The 20,194-nt window shown below is 36.7% G+C and overlaps 1 protein-coding gene across 3 annotated transcripts in view; it reads right to left on the bottom strand.

Annotated features, from left to right (window-relative positions):
* ATJ1 (DNAJ heat shock family protein) overlaps window positions 1-20,194 on the bottom strand; it is a 256,691-nt gene that overhangs the window by 96,817 nt on the left and 139,680 nt on the right. For all 3 annotated transcript variants that reach the window (XM_089797202.1, XM_089797200.1, XM_089797201.1), the window contains exons 15-17: window positions 11,148-11,204; window positions 1,167-1,215; window positions 949-1,018 (exon numbers count right to left, since the gene is read on the bottom strand). In XM_089797202.1, the coding sequence (XP_089653328.1) occupies window positions 949-1,018; window positions 1,167-1,215; window positions 11,148-11,204 (176 nt within the window). The remainder of the gene's footprint in view (window positions 1-948; window positions 1,019-1,166; window positions 1,216-11,147; window positions 11,205-20,194) is intronic.

The following is a 20,194-nucleotide window of genomic DNA, read 5'->3' as shown; positions in this document are numbered from 1 at the left end:
ATAGGTAGTTTGGGTTGGTAGTTTGATTGGTCGCAACAGTTGGTAGTTGCACCCCTTCGGCCCTTATGTATGACATGTATCTGTCCAAGAGACAGCATCATTATGGTGAATGAAGAAATTGTGCTGGCATTGTGAGTCTGATATGTATATGGCTGTAAGCATTTTCTGAGATTAATAAAGAAAGCTTGGCAAGTTCTCTGATAATTGTGTTACATTGCATTACATTTTATTGCTATCTATTTTCCTATGTGTTAAACTTGTTACCCAAAGCGGTTAAGAGTTGTTTTGTTTTCCTATCTTGCTACAGCCTTTCTCGTCTTATGCCAGTTTTGTTATATTTTTCTCCTGGTTTCTGTAGCCTTCTTGGCGGTTTATTGGAGGTGATCAGTCTGTAGTCGTATTGCAATGTTTATTTTGTTAGACATAATTTTATAAAAGTTTTTGGGTACCCTTCGAAACCTATTTTCCCTTCAATCATATGCACTTGTTTATGTGTGTGCTCTAGCCTCCAGGTATCTCTTAGGATTTTGCACCCCATAAATCTGTGTCTAAACAGCTAGAGTCCTAGCAGAATGATATGTGCTTCTTTAAGTACTTTAATTTTTGTGTACGAAATTCCAGATGACTTCATGTGCTTTCATCAAATATTTACATGTCCACTTGCACAACACTTTCTGAAATGTAATTCAAAATATTGGATAGTTTTCAGCACTCTAAAGATATGATGCTTGAGGAATCAATAAAGGAAAAGAGGAACAACGTATGATGCAAAAATTCACTAGAAGAAACAGAACCTCGGAAAAGCAACACATTTACAAACTCTTACCAGCATCATGTCACATGCTACTTTTTCTAAAATTTAAAACAGATACAATTCAAGAATAGAAGCTACATTCCACAATTAAAGTAAAACATATTGTTTTAAGACACTCATAAAAAAGCACTCACTTAGGAAATTTTATGCAGAATTTCACGTATTGATCTCCTTTGTCAATAAACCCAATGTGCTTAGGAATTCCTACAGAAGTTCATTACCCAGAGAATGATCCTTTCAGAACTTAATAGAACAATTACAGTAGGAAGAATTTGAACTGTACAGTCCAAGCATATGACAATAGAGTTTGCATCCTGCAACCTTTAAAAGAAAAACATGTGAACCTCAATACCTTTTCCTCTAAGCACAACCACATCATCAGGTTGAACTCCTTTTGGTATCTGCAAAAACATAAATATCAATATATCTCCCAAATGGTACAAGCAAAAATGCAATTTAGGAAAACTACGAAAGAAGATTACTAGATAAAGAACCATGTCACAAGAGTCAAGTCTGCATGCATAATTGCTACAGAAAAAATTCAAACAGAATTCTAAATGGATGAAAATTGTTTACATAAAAAAACATCCATAAAGCTTGAACTATAAAATTCCAGTTTTTGATTATTTAAAAATGTCTAAATAAGAAAAAATTAAGATTTTAAATGATGGTACATTATACAAATTTATTAATTCTTATAAAAAATGTTTTTCCAACTTTCCAAGTAGGGAGGGAGTATGCTAGGAAAAGGATTCAGACAAGATAATTATTCTCTAAATCTTGATTTAAAAATTCGAGCTTGATCATTAAATAAAAGGTCACTTATTCTCCCATTCAACCAAAGAAGACTAGTCGATGTTACAATATTTCCTTATTCATAAACGAGTAATTACAAATGGAGACAAGGTCTCCTTACGTAGACAATAACTGAGAACGAAACAGAAACTTTCTAAAAACCTAACAAGAAAATTTGTATGTTATCTAAATCCTAAATACTAACTAAGATAACCATTAAAGAAACATTATAGTTTTATAATACCCTCCCTTAATGGTTATCGTCGATCTACCCTGCAAAAGGTGGTACATGTCTTGTGGTCACAAATTCTTCAGAACATTCTACTCCTATTGAAATTGTCCCAAGATCTGCAAAATGTCAATGACCAAGACTAGCCAAAATTTGTTCAGAAAAAACAGTAAAGGTTGCCCCATTCTTCAAAATGGTTTGTAACAAGAGACGAGAGCCTACCACTAACTCCGCCATTGAGATAAGTCTGCCACTAACCGTCCCAAAATCTACAAAACTTCTTAACCAGGATTCATCCCAAAATGTCCAACCTGATGTTAGATAACAAAGTTGTCCCTCCTTGTAGCCAGAGACATACCGGGAGCAATTGTTACGATTTTGAGAAAAATTTGGCAAACCCTTCTGTAACATCCACGTTTCCCGAGCCTTAACTAACAACTAGCATATCAAAGAAATATAGTTATTACTTCATATTCAAAGGAAGACAGTTATATCAGTCGTGTTCATGTGAACGAGATTAATGGTTACAATCAATTAAATGGAAAACTTCATAATTGACAATTGAAGACACCATTAATGAATTTAACACAGAATTTTAAAATCTACAAACTGTAGGATTCAACATTGAAATTCGTCTAGGGATGCTTCTCCAAAACCCAAGTTAATCAATAAATACCGCTTAGGAACAATAGCTATACCACTATATCATTTAGGGCATCACATATCACTGTATCAATTAGGGCATCAATTACCATTGTATCATTTAGGGCATCAAATAGTATTGTATCATTTAGGGCATCAAATACCACTGTAACAATCAAGGCGTCAATTAACATTGTATCATCTAGGGCATCACATACAACTGTATCAATTAGGGCATCAATTACCATTGTATCATTTAGGGCATCACATACCACTATATCAATTAGGGCATCAATTGCTAACTATGGCAATAACATTCAGTTAGGAAAATACACTCATATTCATTATTCAAATAAATGGAAGACAGAAATAACAATCCATTAGATAAACCTATCTCTTGCATATAGATATATTCCATGTCCAGTTGGAAGATCAACCGATCTAACTGGCTGCCAATTACATTAACGGTAAGAGTTGCTTTCATTTAAGGAAATAACTGAAACGATGATATAAATCAATCCATCTTATCTTCTACTTGAATAAACATCATAAAAGTAAATTACCTATTACCAATAAATGTTTGAATGCTTACTTATCTTTGTCTGATGCATGTCCTGACATCTTGTGGATAGGGGAAACATTGTCACAACCATAGGGACATTCTTTGGACTCATATTTTACATAAATTGCCTCATAATTTATAATTGAACTTTAGCAGACTAATTTCACATCTTTTCTGATATGTCTTATGGGTGTATAATGCTCCTCTATATACTTTGTTATCAGAAGAGGTGTCTTTTCGTTTGTTTTTTAATTATTATTTATTAGTGTTAATATTAGGATTATGTTATAAATATAAAAATTAATATTATTATATGTAATTATATATACTTCAATTTGATTTAAAAAAACATTTTCTTTAATTTTCATTCATTAATATAATATAATCTATTGTGTGATATTATATTATAATATGGAATTATAATATTATAATTACATCATTATTTCTATAGATCTTATTGTACAAGGGATATCACAAACCCCAAGCACCTTTAAGTCATAGTCCCAAGAAACGCTGAAGCACTTGGATTTGTAAACTTTGCAGGAGCCCATTGCAGTTAGTATCGAGGCAACTTGGATAACACCTACTCCTTCCCTCTTTTAATTGGAATAGTGTTACAGGACTCAACGAATCCTGAGGCAAGGCAGCCTTCCCAAGGCTCATGGCCTCTTGTCTCGGACTTGGCCAAGTCCTAGACTCCTAGGCGAGTTTCCATGGACTCGACAAGTCCTGTTGGTCGGACTCTGCCATCAACCAACAAAAAATTATGTTTTTTTTCAACTCAGTGGTAGGAGGATTTAGACAAGTATAACATTTAAGTTGCATTTATCTTATTTCTTATACTTTAAGCTATATTTGTACAAATACTGACAGGATGCTTGAGATAGGCTTTAGCTTCATAGGAGTTAAAATGCAGATTCTAGATTTTGGGGGTTTCAAAAAATTACACGCTTAGCCTAATTTAAGGATTCGATATGCCCTTACTAATGTTATCGCCCACAACCTATCTTGGCTATTTGATGTCAAATTGAAGTTGGAAGTTGACGATCCTATCTTCAGTGATGAAGACTTAGAGTGGGTTGATAAAGTGGATCAAGAGGCAAAGACAGTGGCAATGGCAGTGGAGGAGGGTAGAGCATAGGAACCCATGTGCAAGACCTCGAGGTTGAGAGTGATGGATCTGACTCCGATGATGAGGATGATGAGGATGAGGAGGATGATCATGATGAGCATATCACTGAGGTTCAACCTCACACACAAGGAGAGGATGGCTCTAGAGTCTTCCATGACCTATCTTAGGTGTACTCGTAGGAGGACATAGGCTACTATGAGCCTTTATTTTGAAATACGTATTGAAATTTTGATTCAATGGATTCCATATTCCATGAATATTATAGACATTTGACAGTGACACTATATTTCTATTATGTTATTAACTTTAATAATTTCTTACAAAAAATTGCATTTATATTTTTGTTATCTATGAAAAGTTGTGTATGTGTGCATAGTAGCTTCTATTTATCTCAATTATTGTGTATTTGATGTTAGTTGGCTAAAAGATGCATTTAAAAAACTTAAAATCCTTAAAATTATTTGAATTTCATTGGTTTTTAATTACCGAGTCCTTGTCGAGTTGAGCTGCCAAATCCAAGTCCGAGCCTTATTTGGGCTTGCTAAGTCCAAGCCCAGTCTGAGACTTGCAACACTGGTAATAGGATTGGATATGAGTATTAAAAAAATATCCAAATAACTTAATCTGATTAAATAAATGAATAATTCATTTAAATTCAAATGCCTTATATCCCATAGCTTGGGACATTAAAATCATGTGTTAATTTGGTAATAACTGAGACTATATCCAATTAGAGGACATTATGCGCAACAAGGACTCATTAGGGTTCCACTGGATGAGGAAGCCCTTTATAGTGTCAATCCCTCAAATTCATACTATGACTGACTATGACGCAATGTTGGTGCATGCCAAGTAAGGTAATGCCATACTTCCAATAGTTTTGATATTTCATTGGTGTAACTTGCAGCATTTGGGCATCATATTGTAATTTTAAATTATATATAATATACAAATATATTATATTAATACATCCATATTGACGAAGAGATACAAAAGTAAGCGAATTTCATATTTGCTAATTTGTTCAACTCTCATGTGAACTTTCAATTTAATCTTATGCTATATATTATCTATGATGTATATGATGAATACTGATCAATTTAGCATATGAATATTTAGGTCTCTCTATATTTTTTAAATTTGCCTATTTTTTTATATAACCATCCCATAACATGCCTTGGAATAGCCTCAGAAAATCAATTTTCATAACAGATCCTCTTGTCCCCTTATGTCCCCCTCCTAAAAGTTTGGTGGAACATAGGTTTAACTGGGTAAGGTTGATTCCTTTTTGTAAGGTTTGATAATATATAAATTTAAAAAATATCTTAGAAAGGAGAATAAATTAAAATATATATAATATATTAGTAGACGAATTTAATATTATAATATAATATATTAAATCAATATCATTATAATTAAGCATAATATATTGTATTTATATAACAATACAATATATATTTAAGGAATAAATAAATGATATTATTAGACTATTTGTCCAATATAAATACGTAAATAAAATAGCAGTAAATAAATGGAATGTATCAATTATTCAGAATATATAAAATAAATATTATAGTATTACTCTAAATTAAAAATATATCAAATATTATATTTAATTAAAGAATATAAATAATTTATGTATTACATATATGCATTATCATTTAAACATATATTACATTTATATCAAAACCTTCAATATAATAACAAGCCAATCTAAATATATTGAATTAAGATCAAATGTATGAAAAACAACCAAATAAGTAGCCACAACCATTACCTTTCACAAATATATAAGGAGATTAGTGCAAAACCATGAGGGGGGGAAGATTTAAAGATGGAAATGGCGACACTCTTTTAGATGGTAACTTCAATCCTTGGAAAAGAGGAATAGAAGGGATACAAATAGCATCAGAGGATATAAACAAAAGAGCAACACAGACCCTATATATCCTTTTGCATGGAAAGCTGATTCCTTTCAAAGCGGTGCACCACCCTGTGTTGATTATCAGACGACAATAGAAAAACTCCAGTGATCAAGTCTTCTATGAATGCATTGAGCATAGAGAAGGGAGAACAATATCATCCTACAGTCATCAAAGCGGTTATCAACCAATCACGGTGGCACAAAGACATCCATTAATGGCATGGAATAGGAGAAATTAAAAATAAAGAAGACTTCATCATTAAGGACTCATCTATGCAGAGGGCAAACACAAAAGATGCGACTTCATGGGCAGCACATGTTATACTCTGCGGTCAAGAAAGTTATGGGAGTTCATTGCAGAATGTTCCACATTGGCTCTTCATACACCATTCAAAATGGATAGAAAGGAATGGCATATGGAAGAAGGACGAGATAGTTTCTAAATACATCCTATGTTGTTACATTTAGTGATTACAAGGCATACAGATTATATTATTCAAATCCACTACATTCCAGATACCTTATACCGTCCGATCAGTAGCTGGGGAAATATATCTTCTTCTATCTAACCATATCTGAACGTCATCAGAAGAGAAGTGGAATGGAGATAGAATGAGTTACTGAAGTTTTCCCTTGGAAGATTATTAGGGTGGCCAACGTAATGTGATGGAATATTAAAATCATTTTACTTCAAGATAAACCATTAAACATGACCAATTACAATACCATAGAGAACCCATAATTCCTTAGAGCAGTTTCACCTTATTGGCACATGACCATCGTATTTGAATATTACAATTAAGGTCTAAAACTGAAGTAGAAATTACATCATTACCAGGAGTGGTATTTTTTAAAGGATCCTTGTATACTTCAAGGGTGTGAATCACAAAAGAAAAGAAAATTACAAACATCACTATAACCACCACATCAAACATCCCTTAACAAGAAATTAAGAGGGGACGTCGTAGAAGTGGAGAATGATCTAGTAGTGTACATTGGATCATAGCAATGATCAAGATTTCATAATTCTGTTCAAACTTTACAAGGTGGTTAAGATTACCATAATAAGTTATGTGGAGTGAACTACCATCAACTAAAGGATAAGAAGAATCAATCAGATCATATCATTCGTCTACTGAGGGATCCCAATCATCAACAATAGAAGTTTAACAGCAAGTTACTGGAGACTTTAATGAAGAAGACACGTTCGATTTGAATTTGTGAGCTAATAGTTGCTGATTGATACCAATATCTCAGCGGGGACATTACATTAATTGGGTAAGTTTGATTCCTTTGTGTAAGGTTTGAATTTACAATACTTTATCTCACAATGCAAGAATCGTGATTTTTCATCAAGGAATTCATTTTAATGCTTAACTTGAACTAGGAAATGAGTCATAATTCATGTATAATTGTCTTCTTTAATATTCTGTGAGCTATGGTTCTATGTCTTGTTATACGTTTACTTGTTGAGAGCCATAATTCTATATTTCATAAAGACTTGTTAGACAAGCATTAGGAATGGTCATAACATGTAAAGCTATTGTGAATAGATTATGATGGGAGTGTTTGCCAAAAAAGGGTGTGTCCCAGACATATTTGTCCAAACCAAGGTCATCTACACATCCCCCTCGATATATAGGTTTCCAAATAAGAAAAAATTATTTAAAATTTCTGGTCCTTAATGACCTCTATGAGACCAATGACATGCTTCTCATGTTTAAGTAAAAACTAAACCCTTTAATGGGGAAAAACAAAGTCAACAAATCCAAAACTCCCTATCAATCTAGTGACCTCCCTCAATACGAAGCCGGTGAGAGCCCACCTTGAAAGACCCTAAGGAGATGTAAAGCATATGTGTCCAGTATCAGGAAAGGTGTGAAGGGTGCACAATAACCCCATTGTGTAAGCCAAGAAAATGCTCTACATAGAAGACCATCCTTGGCCACAACCCACAACTCGCCCCCCGCCCCCCCCACCCCCCCAAGGGGGTTGACCCAAGTCATGTGAATATATTGCCTGTAAATGTCCCCCCTAACATACTCGTTCAACTCCTGATGGGAAGGGGGAAATCCATCACAATCCCCAAAGACCTCAATAGAGTAGAAACCTAGGGCAACATTGGGCCCACCAGTAGAGTCAGCACCTTCAATCGCTTCCAAGAAGAAATAGGCTTAGTAAGGGTATTTGTAACTCCCCTCGATTGAATCCACAAAGCACCAAATACAATGGAGAAACCAAACCACATCGAACATGGCACCAAGTTTGAGAAGGTGTGCTCTCGACCAAAATAATATTGTGAGTAGATTGGTGACATCTAATGATATGTCTAAGAAAAGTGTTTGTACCCTCTCCACTGAAGCCCAATCCAACTCCAAGAGAGAAGTCTCTCAAACTGCAAAACTATAGAGCACCCAAGTCTTGTCGAAGTTAACCACTAGCTGCCTAGAGTCATAGAAGGAAGCCAGGCCTTCAAGTTGTCGTTGAATACCCCCCAAGAAGGATGCTAAGAGAACTACATCGTCTAGGAAGAGCAAAATGAAGATTAAGGTCTAATGTACAAGGCAACCATCATCTGGGAGCAAATGCTCCCAAAGAAAAGCCTCCATCTAATCAATATACGTGCCAAATAAGGTGGGAAGAGTGGAGAATCTTGCTTCATCCCAATGGTGCTCTCTATGGGATCCGAAAAGCCCTATACAAAACAGAATCTACTCAGAACACTCTCACTCTCATATAGCCTCATGACGGTCATCAAAAGGATTGTTAAAACCCCCATGTCCCTAAGTCCCTGAAACAAGGCCACCCAAGAAATAGAACCAAAGGCCTTGCTAAAGTCCACAAAGAGGCAATATATTTTCGTCAAACGGTGCCTAGCCCCCTCAACGATAGCCTATAAACTCAAAATGTGGTCCATACTCTGAAAGTTGACCCTAAAACTTGCTTGTCCCCTCACCCTAAGTTGCAGCTAATCTAGCTCATTGGAAAAGAATGGTGTGTAGGACAGTAGTATATGTCTTAGAGAATGTGTGCCCAACCATAATGGTCTTTTAATTATTGGGGTGTGAGGCCGACCTGGCCCTGGCAATTAGATAAATGATATGTCGTGACCAAGAAGCAGGGGGAACCAAAACACACCACCCTATTGAAGAGTGCAGAGAGGAAGGGGCCCAAAACTTTAATGCCCTCAAATTGCCTAGAACCCTTCCTCATCCGCAGCTCTGTTGTTGTTCATAGGCAAGGAAAATATTATTTATTTAATTCAATGAAGTATTAAAGTAAATTAATTGTGAGTGAAGTAAAAAATTTAAGTCAATTTATTATTACTACCATATGTTCAAAATCAGATTAAAAGAGAGGAAAATGAAGACACAAGCACGGGGAAGGCCAAAAGTCTCTACAGCTGGTTATGAAAGAATGAGAGGCTCAGTTTGAGGAGGCTTCGGTATTAATATTTTCTCTTGGAGAATTTGAGAGCTGCAAGCTTTCAGTTCAGAAACCTAAGGATGGGAACCCTTGCAATTTTTCAGGAATTAAATGGAAACCCAAATCAATTTGGAGATATCATCTAGGGATCTCACTTTGTAGTTACGGAGTATTTCAAATATGTGAATCCTCTTGTGGAGACAAATTTACGGTAATAAGTTCGCAAATAGAGGTTATTTCTGTTCCATTGAGAAAAAATTATCTTATTATGGAATTCATGTGCTGTATGTCTTATTCTAGAATGCAAATATAATCTAAGGTATTTATAAAGAGGTTTGATTTATTATATCGTAAGCCACAGATGGAGTATTGGTGGACTCGGGTATATTTCAGCAGTTATTAAGAAGCTTAGAATTGCGGGCCTTTGATTAATTTATGCAGGGTAATATCATAAGAATAATGGCATAAGAAACTTAGTGGGACCAAAGGAATATATTTTAGTTAAGCTATCATGGCTCTCTCAATATTTCATTGTAGGTTATTGGAGTGTGCTGGGACATAAACAAACAAGCCATCTATTAATTTTGGGGATTTTTTATGCTTTCTATTGGCATTGTGAATAATAGCTATTCTGTGATTGAAGGTTGAAACTTCCGTGTGGATGAATGGAGTTACCAGAAATTCCTGAAGCTACAGATGCCCTGAGGAACAGAAAAACTTCATTCTCCTTGGCTTGAGTTTAGTAGCTAGTTAATGGACTCTATCCATTTGAGGAATATATACACACACACAGATATATATATATATGTATATGCTGGTGAAACTATTCAGTATTTCCTGTAGCCATGGATGCACGTCCCGATTCTTGTATGTAAGGAACAATTTCTGAGCCTTGCATATGCTGGAAGGAATACAAGAACACAGAACTAATTCTAAATGAGTTTCGTTTCAGACATATGGTCAGAATTCATGGAGGTTTTTGACCATTCGACTTGCTACCTCTACCATCTCTTCATGCAATCCCACTTGCAGCCAGAGGATGGAAAGTAATTCAAGGTCTTGTAAACACTTACTGCAGCTATTGAAAGGGAACATTTGGATTCCTTACAGCTATTAAGTCTAATCTGCTACAACTAATGTAACACGTCAGCAATGCATTTCATTACTCTGTATTTCAGTTTATCGATAAATCGGAAACATGTTTTAATCTCTAGGCTCTGAACAGCACTATGCATCGGTTCTAACGAAATAATTAAATATATATAAATATGAAAACCCTTGGAACTGTATTCTGGCTCACTATAATCTGTCACTCGGTAAAGATACATGAACAGCAAACGCTTGGTTTTATAATTTCTTGGAGGCTGGCCATTGGTTCTCTACCTGCCCTTATATACAGTCCACATTGTCATTTATTATTCTTGTAATGAATGTTGAACGAACTATAAAACAGAAATTTGTGAGGATTTTCCCACTGAAATTCAGTCCGCATTCTTTAGCACTGAAATTTGTGAGGTTTCTTCCTAATCTATGAGCCCATACACCATCTCTGAAAGTAGCATGAAAATAGAAACAATTTATTAAAACAAACTAAATAAAGCGATCGCAAAAACAATTTGTTACCTTCAAACTCATGTCACCTGATAAAGTTGGCACATTGATTTTTCCACCAATAATAGCCTGCATTTTCGCACAAAAAATATTCATCAGAGAAATGCAAATTACAACTACAATAAAATGTACCACCACATCCAAAGCTTGAATGCACACCTTAAACACTTAAGAAAATCATTCGATTTTATAAGTTCCAGCTTAAACCAAGATAATTTCGTCATGAGAAGTGAAGTCTTGTTTCTCTAGATACCATAAACTTTCTAGGCCTTTAATATATATTTTTTTATTGAAGATATAAGATTCAATATTATTAGTAAATGCTCGTGCTAAAGACCTAATTTCGAAAACTTAAAATATGAAGATTCTTGAAATGACTAAGTGGTTATGCTTCATACAAGTTAACATTTCAGTATCCTAGACTACCTAGTTTCTTCAATATTGGACCTAAGCATTTCTTTTATTTCTAATAAATATATTTGATATTATTTAGAGTTTACAAAATAAAACAGTCGCATGAGTATAACAAGGTTCGAAGGAAGTTTTATTGCCATAAACAAAAGAAAAGCTAGCACCTAAATATATGCACTGGCTCAACATGTATATGAGACCATTTTAAGCTATATTTGTCTCGGTTGCAGGCTGAAGGTCATGAATTATGAGGAGCACTAACCAACCCAAAAAACTGTACTTGCAATATATTCGTTGATATAATGGCGCCTTATCTTCTCCTGCCATTTCTCAAACATAGAGTAAGATACTAGATGTTTCTCATTAAGTCACAAAGATCTTGTCATAACATTATAAAAGGTATTCCCATCAATCAACCAGTCCCTCCAGACCATTACCTATGCTTGCAGCTGTGTCTAATAAATAGTAGCGAGAATCCTTCGAAATATTCCTATTGCACACCCCTATACCTACAAAAACCTTGCACTCACAAATGCTGATGAATACACTAGCATTTCATTTGCAAGCACACTTCAAATTTTATTGCTCTACTTCTTGTAACATGTTGCAAGCATCAATTTGTATCTCTGCAAGGCATAAAAATCTTGTGTTATTTGATCCGATATAATTCCATTCATTCCATTTATAGTTTTGCCATACTGTCCAAACCCATGGGGCTTTGTTTTAAAATGACTTCCAAGAACTATCTTTACTTGTTGACTGGAAAATTGAAATGTTGACATTGCTAAATGATAGATGGGAGGCATGTTTTCAAAGCTTAAGGTCAATTTACTTCTATCACAGGGAGGTTTCAAAAATCATGGCACAATCCTTTTAAGTAGTTTAGATCGTTTAAGGAAACCAAGATTATCGAAGTGGAAATATTAACTACTATTGCCAAATTTGAAGGGTATGAATTGTTAGAAAGTAAAGTCCACCAAGATAATTGTGAGGGAGGGCGGAGGGTGAATCAGTTATCACATCAATATAACTTTCATCAACCTAATTAAACCTTAAAAATGTGAACAATATAATCAGCAACCATAAAAAGATACACATACACAACAACACCAAATATGTTAACTAGGGAAAACCTTGATCAGAGGGAAAAAACCCGGTGGGAATGGTACCCACAAAATGATTTGCTAATATAAAAGTTCTTTGTAAGAGGATGGACATTCTTAGGAGTCAATGAAATACATTCAGTACATATCAGTCCCTGTTAGGAGACTATGAATCCCTGTTGGAGATTTCAACCTTGTTAGGAGTTGTACAAACCCTATTAGTAGCTGTAGAAGGCAGATGGACCCACTGTCCAAATAACACAACTCGAACACTTTCTCTATCCTCTTAATGTGCCAATACCGCACCAAATACCTTCTCAAATCTCAATACCAGATCTTTGTATTCACATCACATTGATCCCTTTGATCACTTACACACATTTACCAATTTCGAATCACTTGCACAATTCGCAATCGGACTTGCACATTAACATACTCACCACAAGGAAAATAACCTTCCTTTATACCATATCATCAAAATAATTCTTTGAGTCAGCCTTGAACTTTCCCAATTAATTCTGATAGGATCTCATTAAGATATTAAAATTCATTACATCTTTTCGCAAATACAAAACACTGTCAACTCACAATAAATACAACTTCTCACACATGCGACCACGGACCACGCGCATTCGCTGACGTCATTATCAGGCTATCTACTATCACTATCTAACTTCACTCATCACAAGTCTATCCCTATTAAGAGATACAATCCAAACACCAGAAACCACTTCTCACGTACTCTATCTACACACTATACTCTGTAAATCACAAATAACTCGCATGTCTTTGACTTGTTGCACACGCACTTGTCTAAGTTATCAGGACATACTGTAAAATATATCCTCAATTCTGCTCAACCTCATCATTAATAATCAGTCCATATGACCTCGTTCTTTGTCTACTACTCTGTCAGTATTTATAGAGACAATACTATGTTGAAATCAATGACAAACACAGTCATGAATGCAACTTGTCAATCATACTAACAATCTCCCCAAGTATATTAACAATGCTTAGGATACTTCCCCGAAGGAATACCATCAGCATTTATGCTAACAATCTCCCCCTTTGGCATTTATGGCAACATATATGAAAAAACATCTAAGTTCCAAGAATACCAAATCCAACTCTATTGTTGTTGTTGCTTCTGCTCTCATCTTTTCAAATCCTCTTCATTGTAATGTTCCTTTATCCGCACTAGCATTAATGGCGCCTAGTTGGTCTATCTTTCCATCCGGATAGTCTAACGACATGTAATTTAGGATGCTACCCAGTCACAGGAGTTTTGGTTTCAGTTGAGGAGATTTTTAAATGGGAAATCCTAAGGTTAAAGTCACTTTATTTTATTGAGTTGAAGTATAAAGTACTTTATTGTTTAAAGTCACTTCAGGACAAAATAACATAAGTGACTAAAAGACGAAATAGTCTTTTATCTTACATTGCTAAGTGGTTTGTTTCTCCCCACACTTCAAGGTTATAAATGAAAGCTTTTACATTGGGATTGTCACCATGAGATATTATGTTATTCAAAATCCTAAAAGGTTGCTCTAATGTGACTCGGTATTTTCTTGAGGACGAAACCCCTTGAGAAAAGAGTGAGAACTGGATGCAAACCCAAGAACTCACACTTCATTATGAACTACTATTCAATTAGTTATATTGAATATCTGAAGGTTAAAGACTGAAGATCAAAAGTAGGAGAAAGGAAATGCATTCTGGGAGATGACAGTCTGTGGTAACCATATGCAGATCATAGCAGAAAATGTAAGCTTTTGACAAGCAAGGAAGTGATCACTTCATAATCGAAAACAGGGTAAATCTCAGTGTGATCTTTCTTTCCTTATTCACGGGTTGGTCTTTCTTAGTCGGCTTCCACTAGCAGATTACACAGCAGGGATCGGTGTAGAAGTTAAGGACAGTAGTTGGTATCATAACCCGTCCCACAGTAGATATTCATCATAGCACTCCGCAGGTCAAGGTAACAAGCAAAAAAGAATAGCAGGAGCAGTTTATGTGATCTGGCTATGACTATAGGAAGGTCCATCAGCAGCAGCAGTGGCCTCTCACGTCAACACCATACTCGTATCCAGTTGTCGGCAGTTTGCTGAAATCGGATCTGTATGCTAGCACGGCCTCTACTAGCAGATACTGCTAACGTGGCCTCTCATGTCAACATCACACTCTTCTACAGTGGTCGGCAGTTTCCAGCAATGCAAATCGGGACTGTGTGCAAGTACGTCTTCTACTAGCAGACACATGTATTCTGCAATCCTCTAATGCACAGTCATTTTCCAGTTGCATCAATATATAGTATTGGGTAGTTTTCTCCACATCTAGTTGTATTGCAATCTACAACTATGTATGCAGCAGCAAATATATTTTTTGAAATGTCTAAATCTCCTACATGAATGGCCATCATCTTGTAAAACGTGGTTAAAATTGGTACTGCATCTTTACTTCTAATTCTCAATAGTCAAGTGTCTATCAACTGTTTGTAAAATGTCTGGTTAAACAAATCCATTTCTTTAAGGAAGTAAAAGTTGAATATTGCAATAGCGTAATAACAGTACCGTGCTCAAGACCTTTGTTTGTAAGACAATCATTTGATAGAATTCCCTCCGGTCAAAGTAATATTTTCTTATCAAATCTAGTATAGGATATTACATTTATCAATCAAATCTGAAACTCACAGGAACAACTCTCCAACTGTGCTTCCTTATTCTTACATGAATGACATCACTTGTTCACACTTCTCCCCTATTGATATACTTCCACATTGGCATGAATATCTCATGAACTCTCCCCCATACATTCTCTCTCCCACATGCATCTCCCACATACTACCAGAACATGTTTTTCATGCAATCTCTCCCCCATTGACATCAATGCCAAAGGAATCACTATGTCAATCGACTGATCAAAATCTTCAACCAGCTCAAGTTGTCCAAAGACATTGTTTTATAACAACTACCAGGAGTCCTTGATAACCCCAAGCATACCTCGCCAATACTCAAACGTATCTTTAGGCAAAGGCTTCGTAAAAATATCTGCAATCTGTTCTTTTGTATTCACATACTCTAATCTGATTTCTTTCTCGGCAACTCTCTTAGAACATGATACTTAATTGATATATGCTTAGTGTTAGAATGTAACAAAAAATTCTTAGACATACTCAGTGTGCTTGTGTTATCACAATGGATGATAACAGGTTATGAAAACTCTATTCCAATATCCTTCAACATCTGTTCCTTCCACATGATCTAATTACAATACATACTCTCCTTCAATTGTACTCTCTGAAATACAATCTTGTTTCTTGCTCAGCCAAGAAACCAATCTTCCTCCAGGGAAAAATGCTCCACCACTTGTACTCTTTCTGTCATCATACTATCTGCCCAATCTACATCAGTATACGCACATAGAGTAGAGTCATTTGATCTGTCATACCACAAGCCAAAATCCCATTCATAAATCTGAATATTCTCTTTACTGTTCCGTAGTGTGATTCCTTAGGCTCTGCTTGAAATCTTGCTACTATACCAACTTTATTTGCAGTATCTAGTCTGGTGTGACTCAAATATAATCATGGATTTGTACTTCTTCTGCTCAACTGTAGGTCTCTCATCTTTGCTAGATAACTTGTGACCACTTATTGTAAGAATTCGCCTTAGGGAAAAATTCACCCAGGAACTAAGAACTCAAACACAAGCACAACTGTAGACCAAAAAATGGATATGATCAATTAATCAGAGTATGTCTTAATACATTGCTCTGTTCAGTATATGCAAACACATTAGGAGTGCCTGTATATAAAGGCCTCTCAGGAAGCACCTAGAATGTCTCTAGAAAGAACCAGGAGATAAGATAAGCATCATGACAACTAAGCACATGCCTTAGCCATCATTCTAGATGAGTGTATAAGAATGTCAAAGTTGTAGACACCATGTGCTTAATTAGTGTGCTAACACCTGTGTTGTCGACACCATGTGCATAAATGAGGTGCGAACTCCTGTGTTGTCAACATGACAACTCACAAGAGTACACATACTCCTAGGTGACAAATAAATAAATAATAAAAAATATGCATTAACCTAAGTAAACTTAAGTGTAAATAGTAAATACGTATTTACACCTACACCCCCCCTTAAGTGCAACTTAGGGGAATGCCCTTACGCTTAAGAAAACTAGGATGCAATGCATGATGGGTCCCGGCTACTAGGCCATGTTAGGTACCCATGTACATAATGAAATGCAATGCAATCTTTCAAAAAGCAGAGAAAGAGGGAAAACCTCATGGGAAAAACCCTCCCCCAAAAAGAGAGATGAATAGAGATGCATGGATGGATGGAGTAATCAAAACCCCCCCATTACAACTTACATCAAGTATAAAAAAAAGAAATATGGAGAAGGAGAAAACCACTTAAGAGGAAACAGTCTCCCCCAAAAAAAGAGGAGACAAGGTAGTCCCCACCCTCTAATGGTAGTGTGTCGATCAGTGAGAAATGCTCCGACGTAGAAGTTCCTCCCCTTTGGAAGAAACAAATGCAAGGGTACAAAGGAGATACGTCCCCTATATGGAGAAGGAATCTCTAAGATGAACGGTGTCTTTGAAACTTGTTCAAGTGTCCTTGTGTCGATGTTGATGATAGCTTCCTCCAAAACTGTTGAGAAGAAGTGCAAATCGAACAAGGAGTGATGTAGAACCTGTTTCAAAAAACCAACAATCTTCTCAAATGACAAAGAGACCTCCTACAGATGCTGTACATAAGTATCCACAATCACATTAGCTCGGAAAGACTGATCATGTAGAGAATGGTCATGGGGGTCAGAGTAAGCCCTCGTAACAACTGTAGAAAGATCGTCCTCAGCAAAGAGAAGTTGTAGATCATCAAAGAAGTCCAAATCTGTTGTGTGTGACTCTATGAACAAACTTGAAATGTCAATCAAGAAGTCATCACCTGAGGCTGGAACTGGAAGACAAAGTGTACCTTGTTGTGCTGAAGTACATGAATTTGTCACTATGGCAATGGATGAAGTATTCGCCTCAAAGAGAAGACAAATATCATCAATAGTGTCTCCCACATCTTCAATGTGAGACTCCAAAAACAGACCTGCAAGGGCAAGAAGGAAAGAAGTCGCATGAAGGTAGAGTAGGAAGACATAAAGGGTCCTACTGCACTGAATCCGAAGCATCTGTGGCTACAACAAGATCAGTAGGTGCAATAAGAGCTGGAGGTGTGATCTCATCTGAAGAGGAGTGAGCTGCAATTGGAGGTATGAGATCTTTTGGGAATGGAGGAATGTTTGGATCTCCATACGTCTACCAAAGATACATCCAATTATCATAATGATTAGATTTCTTAAGGTCAGTAAGTGAATCCAAGACCTCATAATCCATATATAGAAAGAGAACAGTACCAATGAGGGAAGAAGTCTTAGGATTGTATTCAAGTCCTCTCGCATATGGTAGTGCATTATGCTAACTGAGAAATTTGATAGCAATTTGACTCCAAACCCTGATAGTTGTCTGGGGTCAAATAAATCAAATCTGCCTCTTCCATGGTGGACAAATCAATGTAACCACCAAAGAATCAAAAAACCCCCCCGAAAAAGATGCTTTGGCACTTTATAAGTAGTGCGTGTACAATGGGCCTATTGTCAAGATGAACAAAGTGAATTTTCTGATTTTGCTTTCACAACTGCCTTTTGAGGCCCAAATCTATCACTAAGCACTGTAGCTCAAATGTACAACAATTTTGAAAAGTAATCAAAGCTTTACAATGCAGAAAAAGCCCTAGTTCTAAAAGTGAGAATTTTGTCCACAGAACCCTAGAATCTGACTTCAGATCTGGAAAGTAGACGAAAAATAACGCACTTTCAAAAAAAAAAAAAACCTGAAAAAGTGACCAGATGTGCCCGTACAGAGCATTTGAAGTTGCAAAATACAAGATTACGCAGGTACAATCGCCAAAATCTGCAATTTCTGAAATATCCTTGCACCAAAACTAGAAAAGAACACCACCACTGGAAAATTCAGGAAATTCTACCTAATTTCAAAAACAATTGCACCTGAATCGGAGCGCGGATGTCCAAGTTATGGCCTCGCAAATTCAGGCTACCAAAGCAAAAAGAAATCTGGGGAGGGGTCTGACAGGAAAACTACGTGCTTAAATTTGACAGTCAAATGATTGTCACAGCAGTTATAAATGACTAGGTTTTGACGTTCAGATAGCCATCAAATTTAAACTCATGCTCTGCTGACATCAACGAAGAATCGGCGCTTGGGCTGACATGGCAAGGTGACTGGGTGTCCGTACTGTATGGACCGTACACGTGCCATCGTACGGCAGGTACAAAATGGTGATGTGGCATGTACAGTTGGTGGGTGACGTGGTCAATCTGCCTACATAAGCATTATTGGATAATGTGGAGGTGTCTGCGTGTAGCTGACTGTACGCTGTGCGAGTCCGTTGATTTGGTGCTATCTGTGTGGCAGAGGAGTGACGTGGCAGGTTTATCAATCTACAGGTGGCGCTGAGTGTGCACTTCGTGGCGGAAGATCGTTTGTCCGTGTGGCACGAAAGGCGTTCTTCGGTGCCCACGTATCCCGAGTCGGATATCTGCGTAGGAACCCAAAAAGACTGTTCACCACAGTCGGAACTCGTTGCCGAGTGGCCAGTGTTTGAAATGCACGGCCAGCAATGGGTTCAGATGCTCGGAAAAACCTAAGATCACCGGAAACAAAGTTTGCGGTGGCCGAATTTGAGAGCAGTGACATCGAGATTAGTAACTGTCGCCACCAGTGCCGGTTCGCCGGCCGTAAAACCAAAAGCATGCGCCAAAGTTGAATGGCACGGGCCGGAAAGTTTAAAAATGACGTGCGAGGGTTGAAACAATATCCCACATTGAGTGGGGATGCGCATTAAGCGTTTTTTAAATTGCCAAACCCGCAACCTTGAAACCAAAGGCAAGACCCACCGGTGGTGGAAAGAGACTTGTCGCCGGTCGGCCGGATTTGCTAGAGGTACCTAGAAATTGCAAGGTCTAAGACATGTGTAATATAACGAACTGCAAATCGAGGCCTCTGGGTGCCGATTTGCAAAAAAGTTTGCCTCACAGTTGAAGTTGGGCCAAGGTAGCCAAATTTATAGTCGATCTTCACCGAATCAACGTTCAGGACGCAATAGCGAGGTCAGATCTAGCTATACACGCTCCCAATTTCTGCAATACTCCATATTCAGGCTGAGGTGCTGAAGCAACAATGGTCTCAAATGGCTATGTGATGAGAAAATCTCCAAGCTCTAATACCATGTAAGAATTTTCCTTAGAGCAAAATTCACCCAAGAACTAAGAACTCAAACACAAGCACAAATGTAGACCAAAAAATGGATATGATCAATTAATCAGAGTATGTCCTAATACATTGCTTTGTTCAGTATATGCAAACACACTAGGAGTGCCTGTATATAAAGGCCTCTCAGGAAGCACCTAGAATGTCTCTAAAAAGAACCAAGAGATAAGCAACATGACAACTAAGCACAT

The sequence above is a fragment of the Cupressus sempervirens genome, chromosome 8 (assembly GCF_028749045.1).
Source record: "Cupressus sempervirens isolate cs-2001-9-10 chromosome 8, ASM2874904v1, whole genome shotgun sequence".
In the NCBI taxonomy this organism is placed as follows: domain Eukaryota; kingdom Viridiplantae; phylum Streptophyta; class Pinopsida; order Cupressales; family Cupressaceae; genus Cupressus; species Cupressus sempervirens.
Note: the sequence above shows the minus strand (reverse complement) of the source record. Positions and strands in the feature narration are given on the sequence as shown.